Source organism: Xenopus laevis, chromosome 9_10S, assembly GCF_017654675.1.
Source record: "Xenopus laevis strain J_2021 chromosome 9_10S, Xenopus_laevis_v10.1, whole genome shotgun sequence".
Classification (NCBI taxonomy): Eukaryota; Metazoa; Chordata; class Amphibia; order Anura; family Pipidae; genus Xenopus; species Xenopus laevis.
The window spans coordinates 49,186,641-49,211,981 of record NC_054388.1 but is presented as its reverse complement, the minus strand read 5'-3'; the positions used below and the strand labels follow the sequence as shown (position 1 = coordinate 49,211,981).

The window sequence follows — 25,341 nt, the reverse complement described above, 5'->3', positions numbered from 1 at the left end:
ACAGAAAGCAGTGGTTTTGGGTGGTTTGTTGCAAGACTCTGTCTACCACTGGCACATTTTTTGGGCCTTCTTGTCACTCTACTCTCAATACGCTGGCCCCACTCAACAAGCCCTCTTTCATTGTTGCCCCCATAAGCAACTGTGCCCCAAAACAACTGCCTTTCCTCTGATGGACCAGAGCAGAGAACCACAGTCCTGGTTGACTGTATTTTAATCACACCATTAAGGAGTGATATTTACTGATGACAGCACTGCTGTTTATGTATTTTTTTTGGGAGAATTGAAGAAAGGCAGAGCGGGTCAAAAGGCAACAAGTTATTGATATTATTAATACTTATTTATAAAGCACCAACATATGCTGTAGTGCTCTACAAAAGAAGGGGGATACAGCAACAGAGCAAAGGTAAAGTGGCCCCTGCTAATTACAGCTACAATATTCTAGTAAAAATTAGTGATGCACCGAATCCAGGATTTGGTTCGGGATTCGGCCTTTTTCAGCAGGATTCGAATTCGACCGAATCTTTCTGCCTGGCCGAACCTAATCTGAATCCTAATTTGCATATTGGGGAGGGAAATCTCACAAAACATGGAAGTAAAAATGTTTCCCCCTTCCCACCCCTGATTTGCATATGCAAATTAGGATTCGGATTCAGTTTGGTATCCAGGGTTCGGCCGAATCCAAAATAGTGGATTCAGTGCATCCCTGGTAAAAATGAAGACCAACTGCAAATCACATCAGAACACTGACAGCTACATTGCACTAAGAGGTCATTTTAAAGGGGAACTAACCCTGTATTGCTTAACGGAGCTCTTATAGTCATAAGAGTGAACGTGCTAATTAGGACCCCGATTTGGCCAAATGTTTTGAGTATTTAGCTAAAATGTTGTCATGGAAAAAAATTTACACTGTTGTCCATCAATGAAAAATACCCTGCGCCCCAATCCCCCCCCCCCACCAGACACACAGTATGCTGCCCCCATAACATAACTACACAGACCCCCTTCCCTAGCTCTGCACATCACCTCTGTGTTCCACCATCGCGAGGCATCAAATCACAGCTCAGCCAATCAGTGCCCGTGGGAAATTCGTGACAGGCGAATTAGTCCAATGAGCGGGCGGAGAGGCGGTTCCAATCCTGCACTTCGGCTGAATGAGAGTACAAAGAGGAGCGGTGGGGAAGGTAGAGATGGGGTCGCAGGGCAATTAGTGTTGGGCTTGGGGATGAGAAGGGTGGATTCAGCCCTCACCTTATGTACCAGATAAGCGTTTTGGGCAGCGGGGGGGATATAATCTGTGTGATGCTGGGGCGGTGAAATATGCCTGCGGGGCTCGGTGGCTGGCGGGAAGGATACCTGGACTGGAGCATTTATGGGTAGTTTCAGGTTGTGGGGCAGATACATTGTTAGGGAAGGGCAGGTGAGTCCACGATGAATGCTGGAGCAAAAGGCAGCAGTGCTGGGACAGTATTCGGTACAGATATGGAGCAGGCAGGAGAGGGTAAGGATAAAGAAGGCAAACAAGGGTAGTTACAGATGTAGTTTGCCAGTCCAGTAAAGTACAAGGCAGGTGGTGTAGGAACAGGCAGGGGACACTTATTGGGTGCATGCAGGGACACTTATAGCCAGAGGGTACACATAGCCATCTATAGGGGTGATATAGTGGGTAATATAGGGTACATGCTGTGTTAGGTGCTGGTAAATAATGGGTGCACGCAGGGGCATTTCTAGGTAGCAGGTCTATGCACAATGTGCCCACAGGATGGGCCCTATTACTGCACCCCAAATATTTGCTGTGAGAGTGAGTGAGTGCCGGGGGTGGGATGTTACAGCTATACTGAGTCCATCATTTCTGGGAACCAAATCTGAAAAATTCAAAATTGTTCAATATATTTCTTGTAGGAGGCCCAAGTGCCCTGCTTTTAGGGGGCCCCCACTTGGCCAGGAGGGTTTGTGGTAACATCTTTACCCCTCCCTCCCCCACTAGTGAGTGTTTTTGGTGATTCTCTTTCCCCATCTTTCTCCCCCCCCCCCAGATTGGATCGGACATCTGACTTGTTCCTACGAGGGACTCAGCAGCTGGGCACAGCAATGCTGGGAAATGACGGACAGATCATGTCTTCTGCTGACCCCATCCCCATGCTTCTCAGCATCTCTTCCGAGGCTCGGCCCCTTCAGCATCACACACTGTTTACACTGCTGACATAGGGGGCTCCCAGCTCTTCCTCCTCTTTGTTATCAATTACTCCCAGACTCTCCTGGAAATACAGAGTTAATGCCACTGTCTCCTCTTCTTCCTCCAAGTGGGACATCTGCTGTTTATTTGGACTTGGCATGTATTCTTGGGTTATTTCTCTGCCCTATTGGTGGGCTGTGGACCCCCCTTTCCTGCCTCAGACAAATTCTGGGCTAAAACTACAGTAATTGTTCCCCTTTTCCTGTATTTGCCAAATTCTATTTCATTTTTCTAATTAAAGGATTTGTTGCCAATACCCCACTAGGCTGATAACTGATTGAAACGTGGATATAATTCCTGCCAGGATTTAGCTGACGTCTGCCATATGCTTTGGAAGGGAGTGGTATTTTTTTGGGTCTGTTTCAGAATTCATACATCTCCCATGTAACATCCAGGAATGCTGTGCACCTTGCTTCAGTATCTGGGACTAGAATAGGCGGGATGTTTAAGTTGCTGCTGGACCCTACATACATAGAAATGAAGACCCAAAAAACTGACTGACCAGATCTTTTGGATTACAAATTGGATGTGCTTTTGGCTCCATAGGATGGGATGGATATGGTTTTACCTTTGGCTAGGATTTACTGTTCCACTATGTAACCCAAGCAAAGAGGAAGTGGGTGGCACAGGATTTGAACATGTCTAGGTCTAACAGTGTGAGCCCGCCAGAGTTTGGCGTCCCTGTGCTCCGAGCAGGCACAGACCACAGATCAGCCTGGGGAGAATTGGAGTCCAGGGCTAATGGGTATCAGTATTCCAGCAGATCCTCCAGAAAAAAAACCTCTCGGATGATGGGTTCGTGGCAGAGCGATGAAGACTATGAGCCACAGCAGGGGAACCACTCTTCACGGGACAGCAAGGTGAAATTCAAGTCCAAGTCTGCTTGGCAAGCTCAAGAGGAGGAGGTTCGTAACAACAACAAACCAGACCCACAGAGCCAGAAGCCTCAGGACACAGAGTTACGGCCCAAATCTGTGGAACTTGGCTTGGATGAAAAAAAGGGTAAGTTTAAAGAGGAATTGGTGGACGATGGGTCTGAATTCCATTTCTCAGTGGGGGTGTGCTGCGGCAGCATCCTACAGATCTTCAGGTCCAAGAAATTTCATTCTGACAAACTAGAGAGGCTCTACCAACGCTACTTCTTCCGTCTGAACCAGAGTAGCCTCACCATGCTCATGTCTGTGCTCATTCTGGTCTGCCTGGTCATGTTATCTTTTCACTGCATCCTGGAGGAGTACCATGTCGCTTATGTGGTGGTCCTGTCTGTGGCTATCCTCATCATCATTGTACTCATAGCCATTTGCAACCGCAACAGTTTCCACCAGGACTACATGTGGATCGGCTGCTACACTGTCATCCTGGTGCTCTTTATGGTACAAATCGTTGGGGTTCTACTGCTGAGACCCCGCAGCGCCTCCGATGGAATTTGGTGGACCGTATTCTTTATCTACACAATCTACACATTATTACCTGTCCGCATGAGGGCTGCTGTGATCAGTGGGATTATTTTATCAGTCATCCACCTTGCCATTTCCATCAAGACCAATGACAGCGATGAGTTCTTATTCAAGCAGGTGGGTAATGTTTTATTCCCTGTAATAAACTGCTTATTGTATATTTAGGAACATGACAAAGAATGAGATTGTAAGCTCCACTATGGCAGAGATTGATGGGAATGGTGTATAATGTGTCCTCAATATATCAGCCCCTATATAAATAAGGGATGATAATAATAATGGTCCTTTTCACAGTCCCTGCACACTTGGGCCAATGTTATCAGGAGCCAATAAACCTGCCTGTATGTATTTGGGGTGTGGAAGGAAACAGAAGTACCTGGAGGAAACCCACACAGAGTCAGTGAGAACATACAAATGCTTTGCAGATTTTGCCCAGGTCAGGACTGAAATAGGGTCCCCAGCACTGCTGACTATAGAGGTTCTGTGTCACGCCATTAATTGCTTTGCTTGGTTTATACGCAGGCTTCACATAATCTGGTGCTTATAAACAGAATATAATGGGCATCAACTGATGGAACTTTTTGAATGGCATGTAATTTACCAGCACTGCCCTTGTGGGTGTGAGTTGATAGCACAGACTGAATACTTCCTTGGGCAGCTCTAAACTTTTCCCTGGGTGCACAGATAATTAACTAATAAGACTTACTAGTTCTCATTATAAATGCAGTTGTTATGGTCACATGAGTTAAACATAAATCACTTCATAACGTACAGTATATAAGTGTAGTTCCATTCAAATAACCCCATAAAGGGGAAATATCATTTGGGAGCAAATCATTAATAGATATTTTGAAACAATAACTACAGTTTAATTGTATATCACTTGCTGTATCACTTTTTACCGGTTTCTGGCAGCAAATATTTTAATAGACAGCAGAAGAACAGTGCCACCACCAGATAGGTTACATTGTAATACAAACCAAGTCCTGAGCAAGTCAACTGCCAATCCAGCCTCAGAGGGGGTAATATCCTTAAAGAACTCAAAATGTGAATTGAGTCAAAGGTATCCAATGGTGTTCTGTAACCTGATTGCCTTTAAGGAAGGACTCCACGGACGATTCCGGCGCGATCCGACGCGATGCGCAAAAACGCCGGAATCACGTTGGATGCAACAGAAATAAGGTAAGTAATGCTATTGTCGAATCGTGTCGCATTGTTGATCAGACACGACTGTCGGATGCAGACGCAGTGTGCAGCGACACAATCCGACAATAGAATTACTTACCTTATCCGTGACGCCTGCGTTTTTGCACAGTACGTCGGAACGCACCGGAATCGTCTGTGGAGTTCTGCACTTAAACTAAAGAAACCCTTCCTATGCTGATGGTGAATTCTCCTTTCCTCCCCACCAAGGAAGCACATATTAATTCTCTTTTGGTAGAGAATGCCCTTACACTAAAAAAAACCCTTCCTATGCTGGTGGTGAAATCCGCTATAATGAGCATTGCCTCTGCTAAAATACACATAGAGGTATTTATCAAAGAGTGGAATAAGAGATGACTGTAGTCCTTTAGAGTGAAATTCCGCCACTCTCTCATTCATTTCGATGGGTTTGTTAAAAGAGTATTTACCAACGGGTGAAAGTTAAAATCTGCGCGCATGTACGATCTCATCACGCATAAGGTATGTGTTGTGTGCGGGTGGGGTTGGTTTAACTTGCGATTGGGGGTGGGGGTGGTGGTGGCACTTGCGACTGGGGTGGGGGCCCACAGACACCCCAGTCTGTATTCCTGCAGGAGCCAGTGTATATTTTGTGCAGAAAGCTGAAGAAAATTAATTTGGTTGTTTATTCCCACACAGTGTAATTTGCACATGGCATTGTGGCACCTAGTCCTACACCCAGCATAGTAAATCATTCCCCTACTACAAACAGAACCATGGAGCCAAATAAGATAGGGATGTTGGATTCACTTGGCAAATCAGTGATTAAGGAGGTTATGGGACAATGTTCCCTATAATTTGTTTATGACTATGTACAGAAATTAAATTATCTTTCTAATATTGTGTGAAGTGGCTCAGAATAAGCACAAAATGATGTGTTTGTGAGCACCACAATCTGTTGTTTACATTGGCCTAATAATGTGTATGTGTGCACGAGCATGCAGCTTATAGTGGACATTCATGGCTCTAATAATGGATCCCAGATACACACTGGTTTCATTCTCATTCTCCCGTCTATTATACATATAGTACCAATAATGCACCACCTTCTTGCATATAGATATGTAATGTTATTCTGATAATTCCTCTTGTTACCCCATATAACTCTCCCAATAACGTTTTCTACTGCCCCATATAACTCTCTCTATTATTCCTCCTAAAGCTTTATTTTACTCCTTCCTATAACTCCTCCTACAGCTCCTTATTACATCTCTCTATGACTCCACCTACTGCTCCATTAGTACCCCTCCATATGACTCCTCCTACTGCCCCATATAACCCTACTTATAACTCCTCATACTGCTTCATATAACCCTACCTATACCTGCTTCATATAACCCTACCTATACCTGCTTCATATAACCCTACCTATAACTCCTCATACTGCCGTATATAACCCTACCTATAACTCCTCATACTGCCCCATATAACCCTACCTGTAACTCCTCATACTGCCCCATATAACCCTATAACTCCTCGAACTGCTTCATATAACTCTAACTATAACTCCTTATACTGCCCCATATAACCCTACCTGTAACTCCTCATATTGCTTCATATAACCCTATAACTCCTCATACTGCTTCATATAACTCTAACTATAACTCCTTATACTGCCCCATATAACCCTACCTGTAACTCTTCATACTGCTTCATATAATCCTAACTATAACTCCTTATATTGCCTCATATAACCTTACCCAGAACTCCTCATTCTGCTCCATTTAAAATTTCCTATAACTCATGCTACTGCTCAATAAACCCTCTCTATAACTCCTTCTGCTGCTCCATATTACCCCTCCGTATAACGTCTACCACTGCCCCATATAACCCTACCTATAACTCTTTCTACTACTTTCTATTAACCCTCCCTATAAAACCTCTTGTTACCCAATCGAACACACCCTATAACTACTGATGAGCGAAATGTTTCTGCAAGCTTGGATACGAAAATGATGGGCATAGACTCTTAATGCATGAAAAAATGTTTGTGCGTCACAATTTGTTGCGCAATTTGTCTCACGTCAAAAAAATGTGTTGTCCATAGACTTTAATGCATTTTGGCCAATTTTCTCTGTTTTGCGAATTTTCAGTGAAGTGAAACTGCCTATAACTATTTTTAAATGGTTATGTAATAAAAGGTACACATTTTGCTATTCGCTTATGGCAACCAATCAGCAGGTAGAATTTAACGGGCACCTGTTTACAACAAACATCCTTTACCCTTCCTTATAGGGTGTTTCATCTTTGTGTATATCTGTGTTTGAATGTGTGTGTGTAAATATGTATGTATGAATGTGTATGTGTGAGTGCCGAACGTGGGCACGCTCCCAAAAGATATTGCGGTTCTGATCCCATCACACACACAGCCACATCCTCTCCAGAGCCTCGATTTTATCTGTAGCCTGTTTCTATGGCGATACGCCTTTCCCTCGCCCTCTGTGCCATATCAGCAGGGCTGTGATATATTACTCCTCATTGTAACCCATTCATTACTTAAAAAGATCAGGTCTTGGCCCTTGCTACTTTTCTGTGCAGAAGGGGCTGATAGGTATTCTTGGAAATAACTGTCACACACCAAACCAATCATTGTTACAACTAAGGCAGTTCGAGTGGGGCTGAATGTGACCAAATTTTCACTGGATAATATTTAGAGGGGGTTTAAAATAACGTAATCTTAAAATATATTAAAGGCCATGTGTCTAGCCTACTCCATATGCTTATTTGATGTGTCACAAAAATCAATTGTGTGTTCAGAATGTGTTAAAGGAGGTGACAAAATCAATTCTGTGAAATAAAGTTATCTCGGAAGTATCACAAAATCAATGGGAACAGAAGGTAAGGCTGGAAATCCCTTCCATCCGCTGCCTAGAGCGCCCTTGCTTCCTCCTTGTACCTAACAGAGATAAAGGGCCAATTTGCCTCCCCTTCAGGATAAGTAGACGGGTTCTGAACAGCCAGGCACCTTTGGTCCCCACCCAGTGGGCCCAGGGAAAAGAATAAATGCGGGTAGAAATAGCACACTTCTTTATTGGGAACAATAGTATGAGCTGGCTGTATGCTATAGGTTTCCTTCTGGTTATGACTCAGTAGCCAAACCCAGTACACAGCCTTCACTGGAACATTTGAGTGCAGAGATAAAGACACAGATTTATGTGTTAGCCTCCTCAACAAAATGCAAATGCTTTCTTAAGCTGGCCATAGCCAAGCCATATCGGACGAATGATCGTTTGGTGTCATCTCCCGTCTTACCACTAACCATTCAGATCAAATAAAGTAGTAAAAGAACAGATCAGACGATGTTCTTCCCCTGACAGCAATCGTACGAAAGTTATGTCCGACAAAAGCTAGTGACAGTCTCCCACTGATATCGTCAGATTAGCAACACATGCAGAGATATTATAGGTATCCAACAGAAATTTTGTAACCTAATCGCCATCTCACATGGCCCGAAAATCATACGAAACAGAGATTTGTACGATCAAATCTTTGCGTCTATGGAAAGCTTTAGTCTAACTCTGAAGTATTTGCAGCAGGAAATGAAATCTTAGGTTTGGTGATCTCAGTAATACACCATTAAAGGAATAGTAACATCAAAAAATGAAAGTGTTTTTTAAAACAATACAAATATAATACAGTGTTGCCTTGCACTGGTAAAACTGGTGTGTTTGCTTCAGAAACACTACTGTTGTTTATATAAATAAGCTGCTGGTTACACAGCAGATAAGCTCTGTAGAAGATAATGGTGTTATCTGTTATCCACTATTTAACCTGTGCCATATAGCCTTTTTTCAATTTCCGCCATTGCTAAACAGCTGCTTGTTTATATGAACTATGGTAGTGTTTCTGAAACAATCAGTTTAACCAGTGCAGGGCAACAGTACATTATATTTTCATTACTTTAAAACACGTTCATTTTTTGGTGTTACTGTTCCTTTAAATATGTTAAAAGGTGGGTGTTTGCTACAGACACACTGTCTTTACATGCTACCACACTCAATCCTGACACAATCATACTGCTCAGGTTTATAGGCGCCATAAAATATTTTTATAAGTTATAAACATTCATGTTGTAAATATCTCTGACATATAAAAAGTTAAAGGCAGTGACGTTATTTTTATACCTCTCCTGTTGCTACCTGTTAAATGGATTTTCATTCGTTATCTTTTACTGTGTCTGTATATGCTGGGTGCTGGGGTCCCTTTAATTTTAATTAGGCCTGGGCCTGTCCAGCCTGTTATCCTCAAGCAGCCCCTTCAGTTGTTCATTGATACAGAAAACGACATCAGTATTCATGAAGAGCCTAGGGCACAATAGTTTTTGGTGGGAGGTGCTAGGCACATACCTCTTCCAACTGCCTACCCCTAGTCTAGGCCTTCTTCCCCCCACTGCCCACTCATCAGTTACCCTCACCTCAACACCCGCCACATTGTCACTGCATCTGTGTGTGCACTTCTTTGCATGAAAAGTGTGAGGGTGTGTGAGGTTCCGAACACTAATGGAAAGCATTAGGAAAAGGAAAAATGGAGGGACATAATATTTCTTGTTTAAAATTAGCTAAACTTCAGCTATAAAAGTAAAGTTTGCTAATATCAGAACTATAATTAATTTATTTTAGGAATCATGAAATTATTGAATTATCCATTAAGATCAGTGAGTGAGTAAGGAAAATAAATACATGATGTCTCTGTACCTCTGGAGGAGTCCAGCTGGGCTGGGAAAGTGCGTCCTCTCCTAATTTGTTTATTTATATGGTGGATAATCCTCGTTTCCAGTGCAATATCCTTGTAAGGGAACAGGCTCAATGGAATGAGATTTTCTGGGATTAGGGAATAGGGATACGCCCTAGAAGGGGCTGCTGAGCAAAATCCTCGGAGCTTCACTTGCAGCATAAAGTGAGATCTTGCGGCAAAGCAGCCATTTAGATTGGGGTTTTTAAGACACAAAGTAACCAGAAAAATATTGTTCAGAACTGTAGTGGGAAGAGGAGCATCTGTATTGGGGGCTTGGGGAAAAGGTTTAAGAACTATGGATTCTGCATTCAGGTTGGTCTAGCCCTGTTAGTATTCTAAAGCACTGATTGACAATAGGTTGGCCCAGCCCTGGCACCATGCTAATGCTCTTGCTGGCTTCATTTTATTCTAGCCCGGAGCTCATCTTGGAGGAACGTTGGTTTAAAGGAGAAGGAAACCTAGTCGGCGCAAAAACCCTCCCATGTGTTGCCCACCCTCCCTCCTCCCCCCCCGGCCTACCCGTCCCGCTGGGCAAATGCCCCCAACTTGTTACTTACCCTTCTGCGCAGGACCAGTCTACGGAGTTCACCGACTCCATCTTCTTCCAAGCGATCTTCTTCCTGCTTTGACCGGCGCATGCGCAGTAGGAACATTTTGCCGGTACGATCTACTGCGCATGCGCCAAAAGTCACGAAGACTGTATGCGCAGTAGATCCGTACCAGCGAAATGCTCCTACTGCGCATGCGCCAAAAACGCCGTTCAAAGCAGGAAGAAGATCGCGTGGAAGAAGATGGTGCCTGTGAACTCCCTGGACTGGACCTGCGCAGAAGGGTAAGTAACAAGTTAGGGGCATTTGCCCAGTGGGACGGGTAGGCCAGGGGGGAGGAGTGAGGGTGGGCAACACACGGGAGGGGGGGAGGGTTTTTGCGCCAACTAGGTTTCCTTCTCCTTTAAGTGATCTGTGCTGCACCAATTACACAGGTTGCCATCTGGCATGGACTTGGGAACTGTGGGGTTCCCTTTTTTCTCAACATGAGGGAATGTCATTTAAAATGTATGAATGTGGTTTTGTCCTTATTGTTCTGCTTTGATCTTTTGTTGAAATTCCTGCTTGTTTAACGTGGAAAACAATAAAAACATTTTCAACAGAGTGTGCTTTTGCCCAACAAGGTCATTAACCGAGGCATTCACATCAACTGAATGAACTGCAAACTGGAGTATTAAAAACAATAATAAATCCCGTGCAGTCACATGACTGAAATGGTTTGCATATGTAATTAAAAAAAAAACTCAGGGAGACTCTCTTGTAAATAGCATGATCATTTTAGAAGTCATCTTAAAGTTCCCTGTATAACTTGTGCCTTTATATGGTCACAGAACCTCTCAGTGACTTCTGATATCCTTATAATTTACAGTAGGGGGTACATTATTCCTCATAATACATGAGTGATACTCAGAGTTCCCTGTATAACTCAGCCTCCAGCATTGTCTCTTTATATGGACACAAACCCCATCAGTGACTTCTAATATCCTTATAATTTACAGTAGGGGGTACATTACCCCTTATAATACCTGAGTGATACTCAGAGTTCCCTGTATATCTCAGCCTGTAGCCTTGTGCCTTTATATGGTCACAGAACCCACCTGTGACTTCTTATCTTCTTATATCCATATCATTTATGGTGGGGGGGTACAATGGGGGTCATTTATCAACACTGGGCAAATTTGCCCATGGGCAGTAACCCATGGCAACCAATCAGATTACTGCATTCATTGTTCTACTTGCAGCAGGTTTCCCTGTTTCTTAGTAGTACCCTAAGAAACAGGGAAAAAGAAATAAAAAAAGAAGGATGGTGAATGCAGTAGAAATATATATGTAATGTACTCAGCTCAGTAACCTCACCCCCCAGCTTGCCTCTTTCCTCTTCTTGTATCCTTTCCTATTTCTATACCTCTCTTAACCAAGGGCCCCTCCTCCTCAGTACTGTTGGAAAATTGAAATGCAAAATAAAAACCTACAGAAAAAAGTATTTAGACTTTACTTGCCCTTTAAGTCAGGAAAGAATTGACTATGTTCTTATTTTGTTTGTTTGTAACATAATTACTTGGATGCTTCTTGATTCTGTTAGTAGTAGTGATAGTTCAGCAGCATCTGGAAAGTAGCAAGTTGCCCATCACTGCTTCATATACACCTGAAAGACATTTTATTGGTTAAAGTACAAAACAATATATTTATTATTCCCCTGCTGTCCTTGCAGGAGATTATGGAGGTGCTGTGTCTGTATTTGTGCTCAAAGGAAGAGATGCAAGGCAGGTGCACCTGTCCTCTTAAAAATGTCCAGATCCACCGGCACCTCTAATCTCTGTAAAAATCAAATCTATTTATCAGTAAGCACCTTTCTTGGAACAATGGTACAATGGAGGTCATTTATCAACACTGGACAAATTTGCCCATGGGCAGTAACCCATGGCAACCAATCAGATTACTTCATTCATTGTTCTACTTGCAGCAGGTTTCAAAAAGCTAATCACTGACTCATTCTAGCTAACTGCTATTTTGCTCTGTGGTGTCGCTGGTCAGGACGCTGTAGAATCCATGTGACAGCTTGAATCAATAGGAAACAGTGTTCTCCCCAGAGTGATACATTGTATCATGCAGAGACAGTACACATTATGTTTCAGGGGTGTCAGTGGGAATGTCCCATAGCTGAGCTGCTTGCTCCCTACAGGTACCGACATTCAGTGAGATCACATTGGCTCATGGAATATGTAACCACTTGCTTCCAAGTTGCCAATCAAAGATTTAGAGGGAAAATATCAACACTTCGCTGAAAATAGATACATTGTAGGGCTTTTCCATGTTTGTTAATAAGGAGTTTCATGGTTAAACAATCACAAATAGGTTAATGCACACGTGCTAGAAGCCACGAAACACGTTGAGCGTGTGATCCATAATGTTGGGATGAGTTGGAATTACCATGGATTTTTAAAGATGGACCATTAAAGGTGATATTTTATTTATTACTTATTCTCCCCTGTTTTTTGTTCCGTGTGTGATTGGACTTTGCGTATACTTCATATACCTGTGGGGGTCAGGTTAACACGTGAAGCACGGGGAGAGTTTTTGGATGGGGTAGTTGCTCCCTTAAATATTTTGGACTGTTTCAGGTGGCACTCAGAATCGCCCAAAATAAACAGCCAGCCTGGGCAAAATGGACCCCTCTTTGGCTCAATAAACATCTCCCACACTTTACTTCGGTGACAGATGTTGCTAGGTGGGCGGCTGCTGGAATCAAAACGTTAGGAGATATCACAGCTGATGGGGACTGTAAACAATTCAATGCACTCCAAAATGAATTCCAACTACCAGCAAATATGTTATTTAGATACCTTCAGTTAAAGCATGCCTTCCACCGACCAGAAGTATTAACCTACACGTACGTCACATTGATGCAATTGAATACAACCCAACTAAATAAAGTCAAACAACACTGGTGTGAAGATATTCCAGACCTAGAGGAGATGTGGAAAGATGCCCTAGCTTTAGTAATCCAGCACACTATCTCTAGCAGGGACAGATATATACAGACCCATTTCCTTAACAGAATGTACCTTACTCCACAGCGATTAGCCAGGATCTACCGTATATACTCGAGTATAAGCCGAGTTTTTCAGCCCCCAAAATATGCTGAAAAACTCTACCTCGGCTTATACTCGGGTCAAGCGCAAAAACGGTCGCCGGCTTCTAAGAATAGTCGCCGGCGTCCAAGAATAGTCGCCGGCATCCAAGAATAGTCTCCAAGAATATTCGCCAGCGTCCAAGAATGGTCGCTGGCACCTCCAATGGGAGCAGAAACCCTTAATTTTTTGATTGAAACTTACCAGAAGCTGCTGCATTTCTCACCCTAGGCTTATACTCGAGTCAATAAGCTTTCCCAGTTTTTGGAGGTAAAATTAGGTACCTCGGCTTATACTCGGGACGGCTTATACTCGAGTATATACGGTACCCCGGAGTTTCAGATCAATGTCCCAAGTGCCTCAGTGCTGTAGGTACATTCTTCCACGTCTTCTGGGAATGTCCAATAATCCAGGGTTTAGCTGTCCCCAATATTATGTCACCCAAACTTTGTCTTTTAGGTATCACGAAAACACTACAAATGAGACCCTCTGCCAAAATGTGCTACTTACAACTGTTTTATTATGCAAAAAAAAAGGCAATACTGCTACACTGGAAATCCATGGGGCCACCTTCATGGAGAAAAAACTCAATGGGGCTCATTTATCAACACTGGGCAAAATTGCCCATGGGCTGTTACCTATAGCAACCAATCAGATTGCTGCATTCATTGTTCTTCTTGCAGCTGGCTTTAAAAAGCTAATCACTGATTGGTTGCTATAGGTAACAGCCCATGGGCAAATTTGCCCAGTGTTGATAAATGAGCCCCAATGACTCTTTCCCCAGGCAGTTGGTATACCAGGCCCACAGATGCTCGGATAAATTTGAAGCCATCTGGGGAACATAGCTTGAAACAAACGCATTGCTTTAGTAGTACCCTAAGAAACAGGGAAAAATAAATAAAAAAAGAAGGATGGTGAATGCAGTAGAAATATATATGTAATTTACTCAGCTCAGTAACCTCACCCCCCAGCTTGCCTCTTTCCTCTTCTTGTATCCTTTCCTACTTCTATACCTCTCTTAATCAAGGGGGCTCCCCCTTGGTACTGTTGGAAAATTGAAATGCAAAATTAAAACCTACAGAAAAAAGTATTAAGACTTTACTTGTCCTTTAAGTAAGGAAAGAATTAACTACGGTATGTTCTTATTTTGTTAGTTTGTAACATAATTACATGGATGCTTCTTGATTCTGTTAGTAGTAGTGATAGTTCAGCAGCATCTGGAAAGTAGCAAGTTGCCCATCACTGCTTCATATACACCTGAAAGACATTTTATTGGTTAAAGTACAAAACAATATATTTATTATTCCCCTGCTGTCCTTGCAGGAGATTATGGAGGTGCTGTGTCTGTATTTGTGCTCAAAGGAAGAGATGCAAGGCAGGTGCACCTGTCCTCTTAAAAATGCCCAGATCCACCGGCACCTCTAATCTCTGTAAAAATCAAATCTATTTATCAGTAAGCACCTTTCTTGGAAGAAATGCAGAAGAGCAGGTGCTTTTAGGGAATGTGGCCTTGATGCTGGCTTGCTTTCATGCATGCAGTCAATCAAGTCGGAAGCTGCTATGGGGCCCAGAAGTTTAAGGGCCCCATTGATAGATACTTGCATCATTTCAGTGTATGTGTAGAAAACCAAAAACAAAATCTTGCACTCAGGCTGGAGCCTGTATGCATACCTCCCAACATTTTGGAAATAAAAAGAGGGACAAAAAGTTTGCTGTGTGTAGCGTGGCAACATTTTTTGACCACACCCGTTTTTTGTGGCCACACCCCCTAATTACCATGTTCATTTTACAAAATTTGTCAGGCTATGAAAGTTTGAACATATTTCTGTGTTTTTTTTCCAGTTATTACAGTTTTGCTAATGAAGGTGAATTGCCCTTTAAGCTGTAAGTCTAACTTCTGCCAAGGTACCTGTTATCTTATACTGTTACAAAATTGTTACAAAAGTATATTATCTGCAGCTGTGGCTGTTCTGGACTCTCTGCCAAAAGACAATTAAGTTAGAAACTTTGTTTCTTTTTCTGGCTGTTCAGTGCAGAGAAAAACGGAACTTTCCATGACAAATGAGGGACTGCAGATTGAGCTGTCGAAAAAGGGACTGTCCCTCCACCAGGTTGTTCAAATAAAGTAGAAAAGATTTATTGTGTCCACAGCCTTACGCGTTTCATGTTCCAAACGCTTAGTTTACACGAAACGTGTAAGGCTATGGACACAATAAATCTTTTCTACTTTATTTGAACAACCTGTGGAAGATTGCCTTATTCTGAGTGCCTGCTCCATTGAAATTTACAAACAAAACTCCACATGAACATTTAGCAGCGGATTTTTAATGGATTAGTTTTCTGGTTTGGTATTTATTGAATGATAATTGACAAAAGAATAATCACTCTGAAACTGCTTTTTGGTTACCAGAGTAACCAGGTGTTATATAAAATGGCAAGATGGGAAATGGAAATAATCCAATTTCTGGACAAATACAACTCAATTGTTCAGTTAATTAGATAACACGTTTAGGTGAACTTCCCCTTTAATCCATTTGTGCTGTGAGTGAAAGGGATGCAATGGTAATATTGAGAGATGATTAATGAGAATATTGGTGCTTCTTTGTTCTCCTAAGGCATCCAGCTTTCTGTCCTTTGCTGCTGTTCCATCTGTCAGAACCATGAGCTGCTTTGACACTCTCAAAGTCTTGTCTTTTTAGATTGTAAGCTCTTGAGATCAGAGGTCAATTTTTGGTTCTTAGATAACTAAAGATCACATTTCAGTGCTTAGCTCCGGTCTGACCAGTGACTGAATTATTTTTGTTTGTTTTGTGTAATTGAGGCACTGCTGTGCTCGTCAGTGTTGTATGTACGGTACCCCCTAAATTAACAGTCCCATGGTAAAGTAAATCTTGGCTGTTGGTTACCTTAAAGGCAGATTAGTGAAATCTTTTATTCCTTTCCTATTCCTTTCCTATTATTTATATAGACTAAATAATCTTCCAAAATGTTGGCCTGGTAGTGAAGGGGTTAGAATCAGTGACTGTGGGACAGGGGGATTCAGAGCAGACAGTTTTCTTTTTATGGCCTTGTTGGGACGACTGGGAGTTAGATATTTTAGCTGCTATCTTTAGCCACTCCCTGAGGAGAAATCTGATGGCTCCACTACAGCTTTATGGCATGGGAAACCCACGCTGATCCAAACTGTCGGGTGAAAGGTCTCCTCTCTTTAGGGTTTTGTTTTGTTCTTAAATTAGAGGGCCGAAACTGGTAAAATGGGTGAGGGTCTGTTGCAGAGTCCTTAATGAATCATGTTGGTCTCTTAATGTTTAGGGTGTATATGCGAGACACCCGTATATGTGCCGCCCCTGGTTTCCTATGACACACATCGATTTCCTAGCGCCCATTCCCCTAATCCTTTGGGGAGGATGTTGTGCCCCCCAAATCCACCCACACGTTACACTACGTGCTGCCTGTGTTTTTCCTCATGAGTCTCTTGTTTCTAATGAGCACTTACTGGCATCTGATAGACATCGGGCTCATTGAGAAGTGTTTTAATTTTGTGGCAGTTAGTGATGTGAGTGCAGCTGAGAGAAGTGGCAGCCAGGGATGCTGGTGTCGGTACACAGTGTGTCACCTCAAAGTTGAAACTCATTGAGGATTAACCTTTATTGTCCAACCAGGTTATAATTAGTTGCACTTTTTACATTCCTTATTTGGCTATTTGTCCTGGGGGCCAAATTGGATGCCTGTTATCCGTGCCATTCCTATTATAAACAGTTATCTGTGCCATTCCTATTATAAACAGTTATCTGTGCATTTCCTATTATAAACAGTTATCCGTGCCATTCCTATTATAAACAGTTATCTGTTCCTTTCCTATTATAAACAGTTATCAGTGCCATTCCTATTACAAATAGTTATCTATGCTATTCCTATTATAAACAGTTATCAGTGCCATTCCTATTACAAATAGTTATCTGTGCCATTCCTATTATAAACAGTTACCAGTGCCATTCCTATTATTAACAGTACACAAAACCTTGAGGTTAAATATTTGATCAGCTCGAAATGAACAATAAATCAGTGTGGCCACTCACTCCCATGTGACATCTTGTGCTTTAATCCCCCTGCTCAAAGATGGCTGCATTATTAATCTAGTTTAAAAATATTTACTTTCATTCAATAAAGTTTCAAATCCCCGCAGGAGGTTCTCCCAGCAGCCTTTAAAAAACAAGGGGGGGGGGTGTAGATTGGTAGATTGGTAGATGTGGCCTTCACTATCTCACTTGATGGGTAAGTGTATATGTGCATGGGTGTGTATCATGTAGTGCTGTTGTATGTGTAGTGTTGTACAATGCAGTGATGTACAGGTAAGGAGCCTGTTATCCAGAATGCTTGGGACCTGGGGGGTTTTCCGGATAATGGATCTTTCAATAATTTGGATCTTCATACCTTTAGTCTACTAGAAAATCATTAAAACATTAAATAAACCCAATCGGCTGGTTTTGATTCCAAAAGGGATTAATTATATCTCAGTTTGGATCAAGTACAAGGTATCTGGATTATTTGGATAAAATGGAGTCTATGGGAGACAGCCTTTCCGTAATTCTGAGCTTTCTGTATAATGGGTTTCCAGATAACGGATCCCATAGGATGTATCAATCAGTAAGCCTGGCAGGGTTCTCTGTATTCATATTGGGATTAAATACCTGCAAGTTGTCTTATGATGGATGCAACTCTTAAATGTTTGCCTTTTTTAATTGGGCAGTGCAGGGATCACCTGACAGACCCTGGGAATGATGGGAGCAATAACAGGACGGACGCTGCTTCTGTATTATCTGATAGCAAAAGGGGAAGTTGTGCTCTCTGCTTTGTGAAACTGTAAAGAGTGGGTGCAGGGAGGGTGCAACACTGAATTCAAGCACATCTGTCTACCAGAGTCTGTTTGGCATACCCACATTTTCTGCTGTGCCCAGTACTAACAGCCTGGGGCTAGGCATTTCTACTAGTTATGGGTTTGGAACAAAAACAGACTTTGTGGCTATTATTTTGATGTCACTGTGCAACAGTTACAGCTCAGGGCCAGAACTAGGGATAGGCAGAAGAGGCTTTTATCTAGGGCACAACGGTGGGGGTGGGGTTGGTGGGTTTATACTTCTTCTGCCTGCCTTACTCTAGTTTCGGGACATCTCTCAATCACGCAACAACGTACACTCATACGTTAGGAGGTATGCTAATGTGTGTGCACAGTGTGGGGGAGACATTTTGGGACCAGTGCTTGCCTTGGGTGCCCACTACCCAAGCCCCAGCACTGCTTTTGTCAAACTACATCTTCCATCCCCCCCCTAATAGTCATTGGCTGTCAGAATTGTATTTCGGGGGCAACTCAAGAGTTGCAGGATAATGTAAAGTGTCACTGTCTTCATTTTGCTCTATGTATATGCTCACTTTTCCCTATACTCTCCATCTTGCCCTACTGTCTCCATCATGTCGTACTTTCTTATTCTTGCTTTTCTGTCTTCATCTTGCTTTCCTGTTTCCATTTTGCCCTACAGTCTCTACCTTGCCCTAATGTCTCCATCTTACTCTATTTTCTCCATCTTGTCCATCTGTATACATCTTGCACTTTCCATTTTGCCTTACTGTCTCCATTTTACTATATATTCTCCATCTTATCAGATTTTCTCCATCTTGCTCTACTGTCTCCCTCATGCCCTACTGTTTCCGTCTTGCTCTTCTGTCTCCATCTTTCTTCTCTGTCTTGATCTTCTGTCTCCATCTTGTCCTACTGTCTCCATACTGCCCTTTTGTCCCTACTTTATCCAATATCTCCTGCTTATTATCTACAACTCCTCAGGGTGCACACAGACCTCACTAGTTTCAGCCTTGGTGTGTGGGTGGGATAGAGAGAGCGGAAGATACAGTCTGGTCAACTATGACTCAAGGGCTTATTTGATTCGTATCTTTCTATTTATAATCCATGCAGGCTGATTGCAGGGAAGCAGAGTCAGCTCTTGCTTGTTCTGGGGATTCAATTATCTCTCCCTTCATTTGTAGTAATGATTAATGAGGAGAGTCCCTTGGAGGGATGTGCTTCACTCAGCTGCTAATTAGAGGAGCCTTTCTTGGGAATGGGTGCAAAATTTAATTCCACAGTGCTGGCAGGGACAGGGTTAATAGCAAAGTGCTAAATAGCATTTTAAGTTAGTTGGAGATGCTGGCCATAGACGCCAAGATCCGGTCGTACAAATCCTCGATTCGTACGATTTACGGACCGTGTGTGGAGTCTCCCGGCATTTGTTGAACTGTTCGCCAGCAGGCTTTCCTTCCATGGCAAAACTGATTCTCATACACCAACTTCCTACCTACTGCCAACAGCTGAAAAAGGGCAATTGTATTCAGATAGTTTGATGCCTTCCCCCAAATGTGTAATAAGCACCCATGGGTGATTTCACACACCCAGATTATTTCATTTAAGATTTATTTATTTGGGAGTCACTGTTTTATCCAAAAAACTACAATCAGCCTGGTGAGTCACCACTTCCAGCAAAGGCGTAGGTGCTAACAAGCTGCATAATCTACTCACTGCTCTGCTGCACCCACTTCTGCACTGTGCAAATCTTGTCTTCAGCAAGCAGAGAAGACGGGCACATTTTTTGGGAAACATGTAGTTACTATGCCAACAATGACTGTACAAGGGAACACTGCACATCATTTGCCTTGTAGTAGGCTAAGCTTGAGGATATCAGTACCACTATCATGTCATCAATAACGCAATATAATTGGGAACCCACAGCAAGGCCCATTGTTTGGTTACGGTTAAGAAAACATTTTCTATTGTTGGGAATAAAATGAGTTTAAAGCGGTTGTTCAACTTCCAAAACTTTTTTCAGTTGAATTGTTTTCAGATTGTTCACCATAAAAAAAAAAAATTTTAAATTGATTTCCATCTTTTATTTTTTACAGTTTTTCCAAAATGTATGTTTAAAGTTTAATGTTCCTGTCTCTTTCAGTTTCAGTTTGGCAGCTCAGTGATCCAGGAGCATTCTAAACTCTTACAAATTGCTACATTTAATTGATATTAGTTATTTAATTATATTAGTTGATACATTTCTCAGCAATATCTGTGGAATATTAGCAACCATTGCCTTTAATGAAACTCAGGAATTCTGCTCAACAAGGTTAAAGATAATAAATGTATCAAATAAATGTATCCATTTAAAACAGTTAAAGAGACGATGACCCTCCCCTTTCCAGACCCGGTCCTACATTGGCCCCCCAAATGGAAAAAAAGTTGTGCGCCGATGTATGCTCCCCGTTCGCCCATGCGCGCGGTGGGCCGGACGTTCACGCATGCGCGCGGTGGACCTGTCATGCGTGCAGTGAGTCTGCCACTTACACAGACACACAAGCTTTTGTGCATGCGCACGGGGCCCCCGAGCTTCAGAACCCGGTGGGCCCCAACTGCGCCAGTCCGACCCTGCAGCCACAAATAGAAAGTAATTGGAAAAAGTCTTTATTTCTGGCGAACAATCTAAAACCAACTCAAATGAAAAAAGTTCCGACCCCTTTAAGAGCAGAAGGAGCACCCGTGGGAACTGATAGGGCAATCGTGGATATTATTAGTATTAGGGTTAACTATTGAAAATACTGTATTATTTTTTGTGCATTTGCACTAGAATTTTTTTTATGGGGGTGGAGCTTGTGTGTGCTTGTGAAATAATGTCTGCTTTAGAAAGGGCTGAAATGTAGGTTGAGCCAGTAATAATGTTAAGCTGGCCACAGACGCAAAGATCCGAGTTAGTATTGCTGGGCAACTGTGTGTGGCATTATAACGTGGGGAGGTATGACTGGTTGGTATTGGGGAGCTCATTAATTTTTTTTTGTGTTGTGGGGGAATAGAAACTGTAGCACAATGGGGGGTTCCTTGCACTGCCGCTTTCTCACTCGGGTGGAGCGGGGCTTGGGGTGACAGAAACTGCTAGAAAAGTGACGCGCCAGCAGCTGTGTGTAAAGGAGCACTAAAAGGGAAGCGCTGACCCTGTGCACCTAGGCTCCGCTATCACACACCCGCACAGTGTGCCCGCTCACACTCCCATCCATAGGAGGCTGGCGGTCTCACTTGCACAGGCGGTCCAAAGCCCAGTCCATAGCATCAGCAGCACCCTCACTTACGCCAGAGCCCTTAGGGGTGGGATAGTGAAGGAGAGGGAGGAAGCCAACAGAAAACCAGGAAACGCTAGCGTGGTGCGTATGGTGCAGCACTGGCCCGACCCTTACTGTATGTTTGTATGTATATGTATGTAATGTATGCATACCCTTACAACAGCAAGTGTGGGCAGCACAGAGGTGTGACTGCAGCCTCTTCGGATCAGTAAGTAAGAGGCGAGTTGTTCCCTAGCAGAGCGCGCACAGGAGCGTGTGTTCTGCTGAAGATGTCCTAAAATGCATTTCTCACTCCTAGGCTTATATTCGAGTCAATACGTTTTACAAGTTTTTGTAGGTAAAATTAGGTACCTCGGCTTATACTTGGGTCGGCTTATACTCGAGTATATATACGGTAAATCTACATATTTCCATTTTGCCAATCCACAGGGAAAGTAAAAAAGAATGAATGTATAGAAGCCCACAGAGGGGCTGGAAATGCTGGCTTCAGCCTCATGCTCTTCATACAGAGCTAGGTATTATTTTAAATAATTTAAACCTTTTTCATATCGTTTTCCTATTTGGCTTGAAGACAAATAAATGTTACTTTGCTCTAATAAGTACTGGAATTAGATTAATTAAAGAAAAACAGGAAGGTGTTGCTGATAATAAGGGCTGTGATTGGCTCCTCAATGAGCTCAAGAAAAGCAGATTAAGATTCAGTAAGAGAAGTAAAATAATCTGAGTATTTGTTTTGTTTAGGGTCTTCTATCCATTTGTTCATGGCTGGAACAGGATTGCGTGGCTTTTATATTGCACTGAGCACTGATCTCTCCCCCGGCACATCCAGTGCTGCCCAACTCACAACTCACAATAGGATCCTAACGGAGAGTAAATTATAAATGAGAACATTTGGTGAATGAGAGCTGTATCTGTCTCGTAACATTTTCAGCTGCCCCTGGGGGGAGATTCTATGTTGCTGTGGGAATTTTTCTGAGGAGAACTTATTGTGTGGTCAGTACCTGTGGGGTGGCATATTGAAACTCACTATGAGGCCTGTGAAGAGAGTTGACAGTCACCAGGCTGCAGATTACACATTCTCTGCCATTTAGATAAAATGTGTTTCCTTTATTCATCTGATTTTATGTTATTCTATACAATGTATTGCTACTAGCGAATAATGATTTACTGCTTAATTGCTTTTTCTACTCATGTGTCTCTTTTTGCAAGGGGTGGTGTATATTCTGCTACTTGTGTGACTAGGGTTGAGATTTGTCTGGTTTTCAACCGGACATCCTGGTTTTTCGGGAGGGCTGTCCAGATGTAAACTGCCTGTCCAGTTTTCGAAATCAGGAAATCCAGACAGGTCTTTTAAATGAACGGAGTAGCGATCAACCAATCGGCGATTGCCGCGTTGTAACCCCGCCCTCGACATCACAGGCACAACTCATGTGACTTCTCTACTTTTTTGCATGAGGGAGTTTATTTCATGATACACATGTTTCTGTCTCACAGAGCTGTCAGCCCTCCGGTTTTTTGGGGGCGTTACCAAATTTTAGGCTCTGTCCCCTGGTTTCCTGTCACTTTTAAGAACTCCCCCAATTTTTGATGACTTTCTGTGATTTCTGATGATTTCCGGACAGCGGAATGACGTGCGCACGTGCAGTGAAAAATCATTGGCTTCAGGAAAGGTTCAGCACATGCGTGTGACGGCACATCTGCTGGATCTGCAAAAATTTCCATTTTTCCAGAATCCCCCGAGCTCCAATTCTTTGCATGTGGAAGTGTATTTCCTGGTACCCATGTGATGGTCTCTACTTCCTTTGCATATGGGGAGTGTGTTTCCCGAGACCAATGTGATAGTGTGCTGTATAACCAAAAAAAAGTGTGGAACACCCCTTATAACTCCATGTTACAGAGCCCACCAACATAACCATCATTCAATGTGCTTGTGTGTGTCACATGGTTTTAACTGAATCAGTGAGGGCAAAACCCACCTAGATATGCATGTAGTATCAATTGCCATGGAATATGTTGGTGTTACTATTATTATTATTAATAATAATAATAATAGAGATGCACCAAATCCCGGACTTTGTTCAGGATTTTGCAGAATATGGCCATTTTTGCAGGATTAGGGTTTGGCCAAATCCAAAAACCTTACGGAACTGACTCCAAACCCTATATAATGGAAAAAATTTGTGATGCACATTTCGGACATACATAAATTTTTCTGCTCGTGTGTTGGCAAGTTCCCACCCAACACAAGGGTTTCAATTTAGTTCAGTATTCGCCACAATAATACCCAAGGATACAGGGATTCGATGAAACCCAGAAAAGAAGGATTTGGTGCACCCCTATTATTATTAATAATAAAAATAATATTATTTTTAGGTATGTGGAATCTGAAATAAAATTACAAGCAGTAATTATTCCATACTATTTAAATGTAATGTGACCTTTATGAATAATAATAATAAGCCCCAGATACAGCTTGTGATGCAACATCACTGCTGGTGGTGAAGGCAGGAAATAAACAAATATTTTCATTTACTTGGAAGACTGCAGCCTGAGGCCCCCCACCATGGGAATACTTAATCTCTGAAATATTGAACACTTAGGATATATATATTTACTCTGTTGTGCTTCATCCAATTGCAAAGTAATGAGTCCCTCCTGGGGCAGGCGCTAAATGAAATTTTAATATGTCCAATAAATAACATTTACTTGCTGTTTTTTCTAGGGCTGTGGATTCAGTTCATCCTTAAACTCTGAACCCCCAGTTTATGGTACTTTCGACTCCAACACCTCTGTTTTTAAATAAACAGTAATACCAAAAAATTAAAGTATATCAAAGTAAATAAAATATAATGTACTGTTGCCCTGCACTGGTAAAACTGGCGTGTTTGCTTCAGAAACACAACTATAGTTTATATAAACAAGCTGCTGTGTAGCAATTGCGGCAACCATTCAAATCGTAAGGGCAGAGACACACATGGAGATTCGGGGAGATTAGTTATATCTGATTTGGTTGTTTTCAGTGCTTGTATACTCCAGATGAAAATGATGTATACATGTCAGGTTGCATGAGTGTTCAGCTGGACTTCACACTAGTGAAACAGCCACACACTGGACTTACAGCAGAGAAGTACTTTATTTTGATTATTATATGTGAAATAGGCCATTGTGTATTGTATTTTTTATAGCAATTTAAAGTTGTTAGGAGTCAGAACATTTTTGGTGACTCCAACTCCAGATACCCAAAATTTCCTTCAACTCTGACTCCACAGCTCTGGTTTTTGCTTAAATAGTGTCACATAATAAGTTAGGGTTTATTGTGTGCCCGGAGATTCCTTCTCTATATATGTATATATAGTGCCACTGCCCTATTACTTGCCACAGTTTACTAGCCTGTGTGTAATTGAACAATACCTGTACTAGTTCTATGGAAGTCTATGATGGATGTTTTAGCTAAAGCAATAACAGTAAAGGCTAACCCCACTCTGCTGTCTCTGGTTTGATGTTGTAGCACTTAATGCCATGGTTATTAATAGGGAAGTTACATAAACAAATGTTGGAATGCCATAAAAAAAGTAGCTGCCTTATCATTCACAGACAACTAGTATCATTTTGAGCATTACTGTACATCCACAGGATCCAGAAACTAGATGCATAATTGTGTTAGTACTATATAGGAAATAATATATGCTCTAGTATCACTCATGTATTATAAGGGATAATCTACCCCCCAACTGTAAATGATAAGGATTTTAGAAGTGAGGGATATTGTTATGATATAAAGACACAAAGCTGCAGGCAGGGTTACACAGGTAACTCTAAGGTGACATATCTAATATAAGTAATTCAAAAAATTACGTGATGAAAACATC

General features: G+C 42.2%; 1 protein-coding gene across 3 annotated transcripts in view; it reads left to right on the top strand.

Moving 5' to 3' along the window:
- Positions 1-1,099: 1,099 nt before the first annotated feature.
- The window catches only part of adcy5.S (adenylate cyclase 5 S homeolog), a 62,266-nt gene continuing 38,024 nt past the window's right edge, over positions 1,100-25,341 (top strand). For 2 of the 3 annotated variants that reach the window (XM_041578504.1, XM_018238668.2), the window contains exons 1-2: positions 1,192-1,498; positions 2,034-3,807. In XM_041578504.1, the coding sequence (XP_041434438.1) occupies positions 2,872-3,807 (936 nt within the window). In that variant the 5' untranslated portion in view covers positions 1,192-1,498; positions 2,034-2,871. The other variant, XM_041578503.1, reaches the window with a different exon arrangement.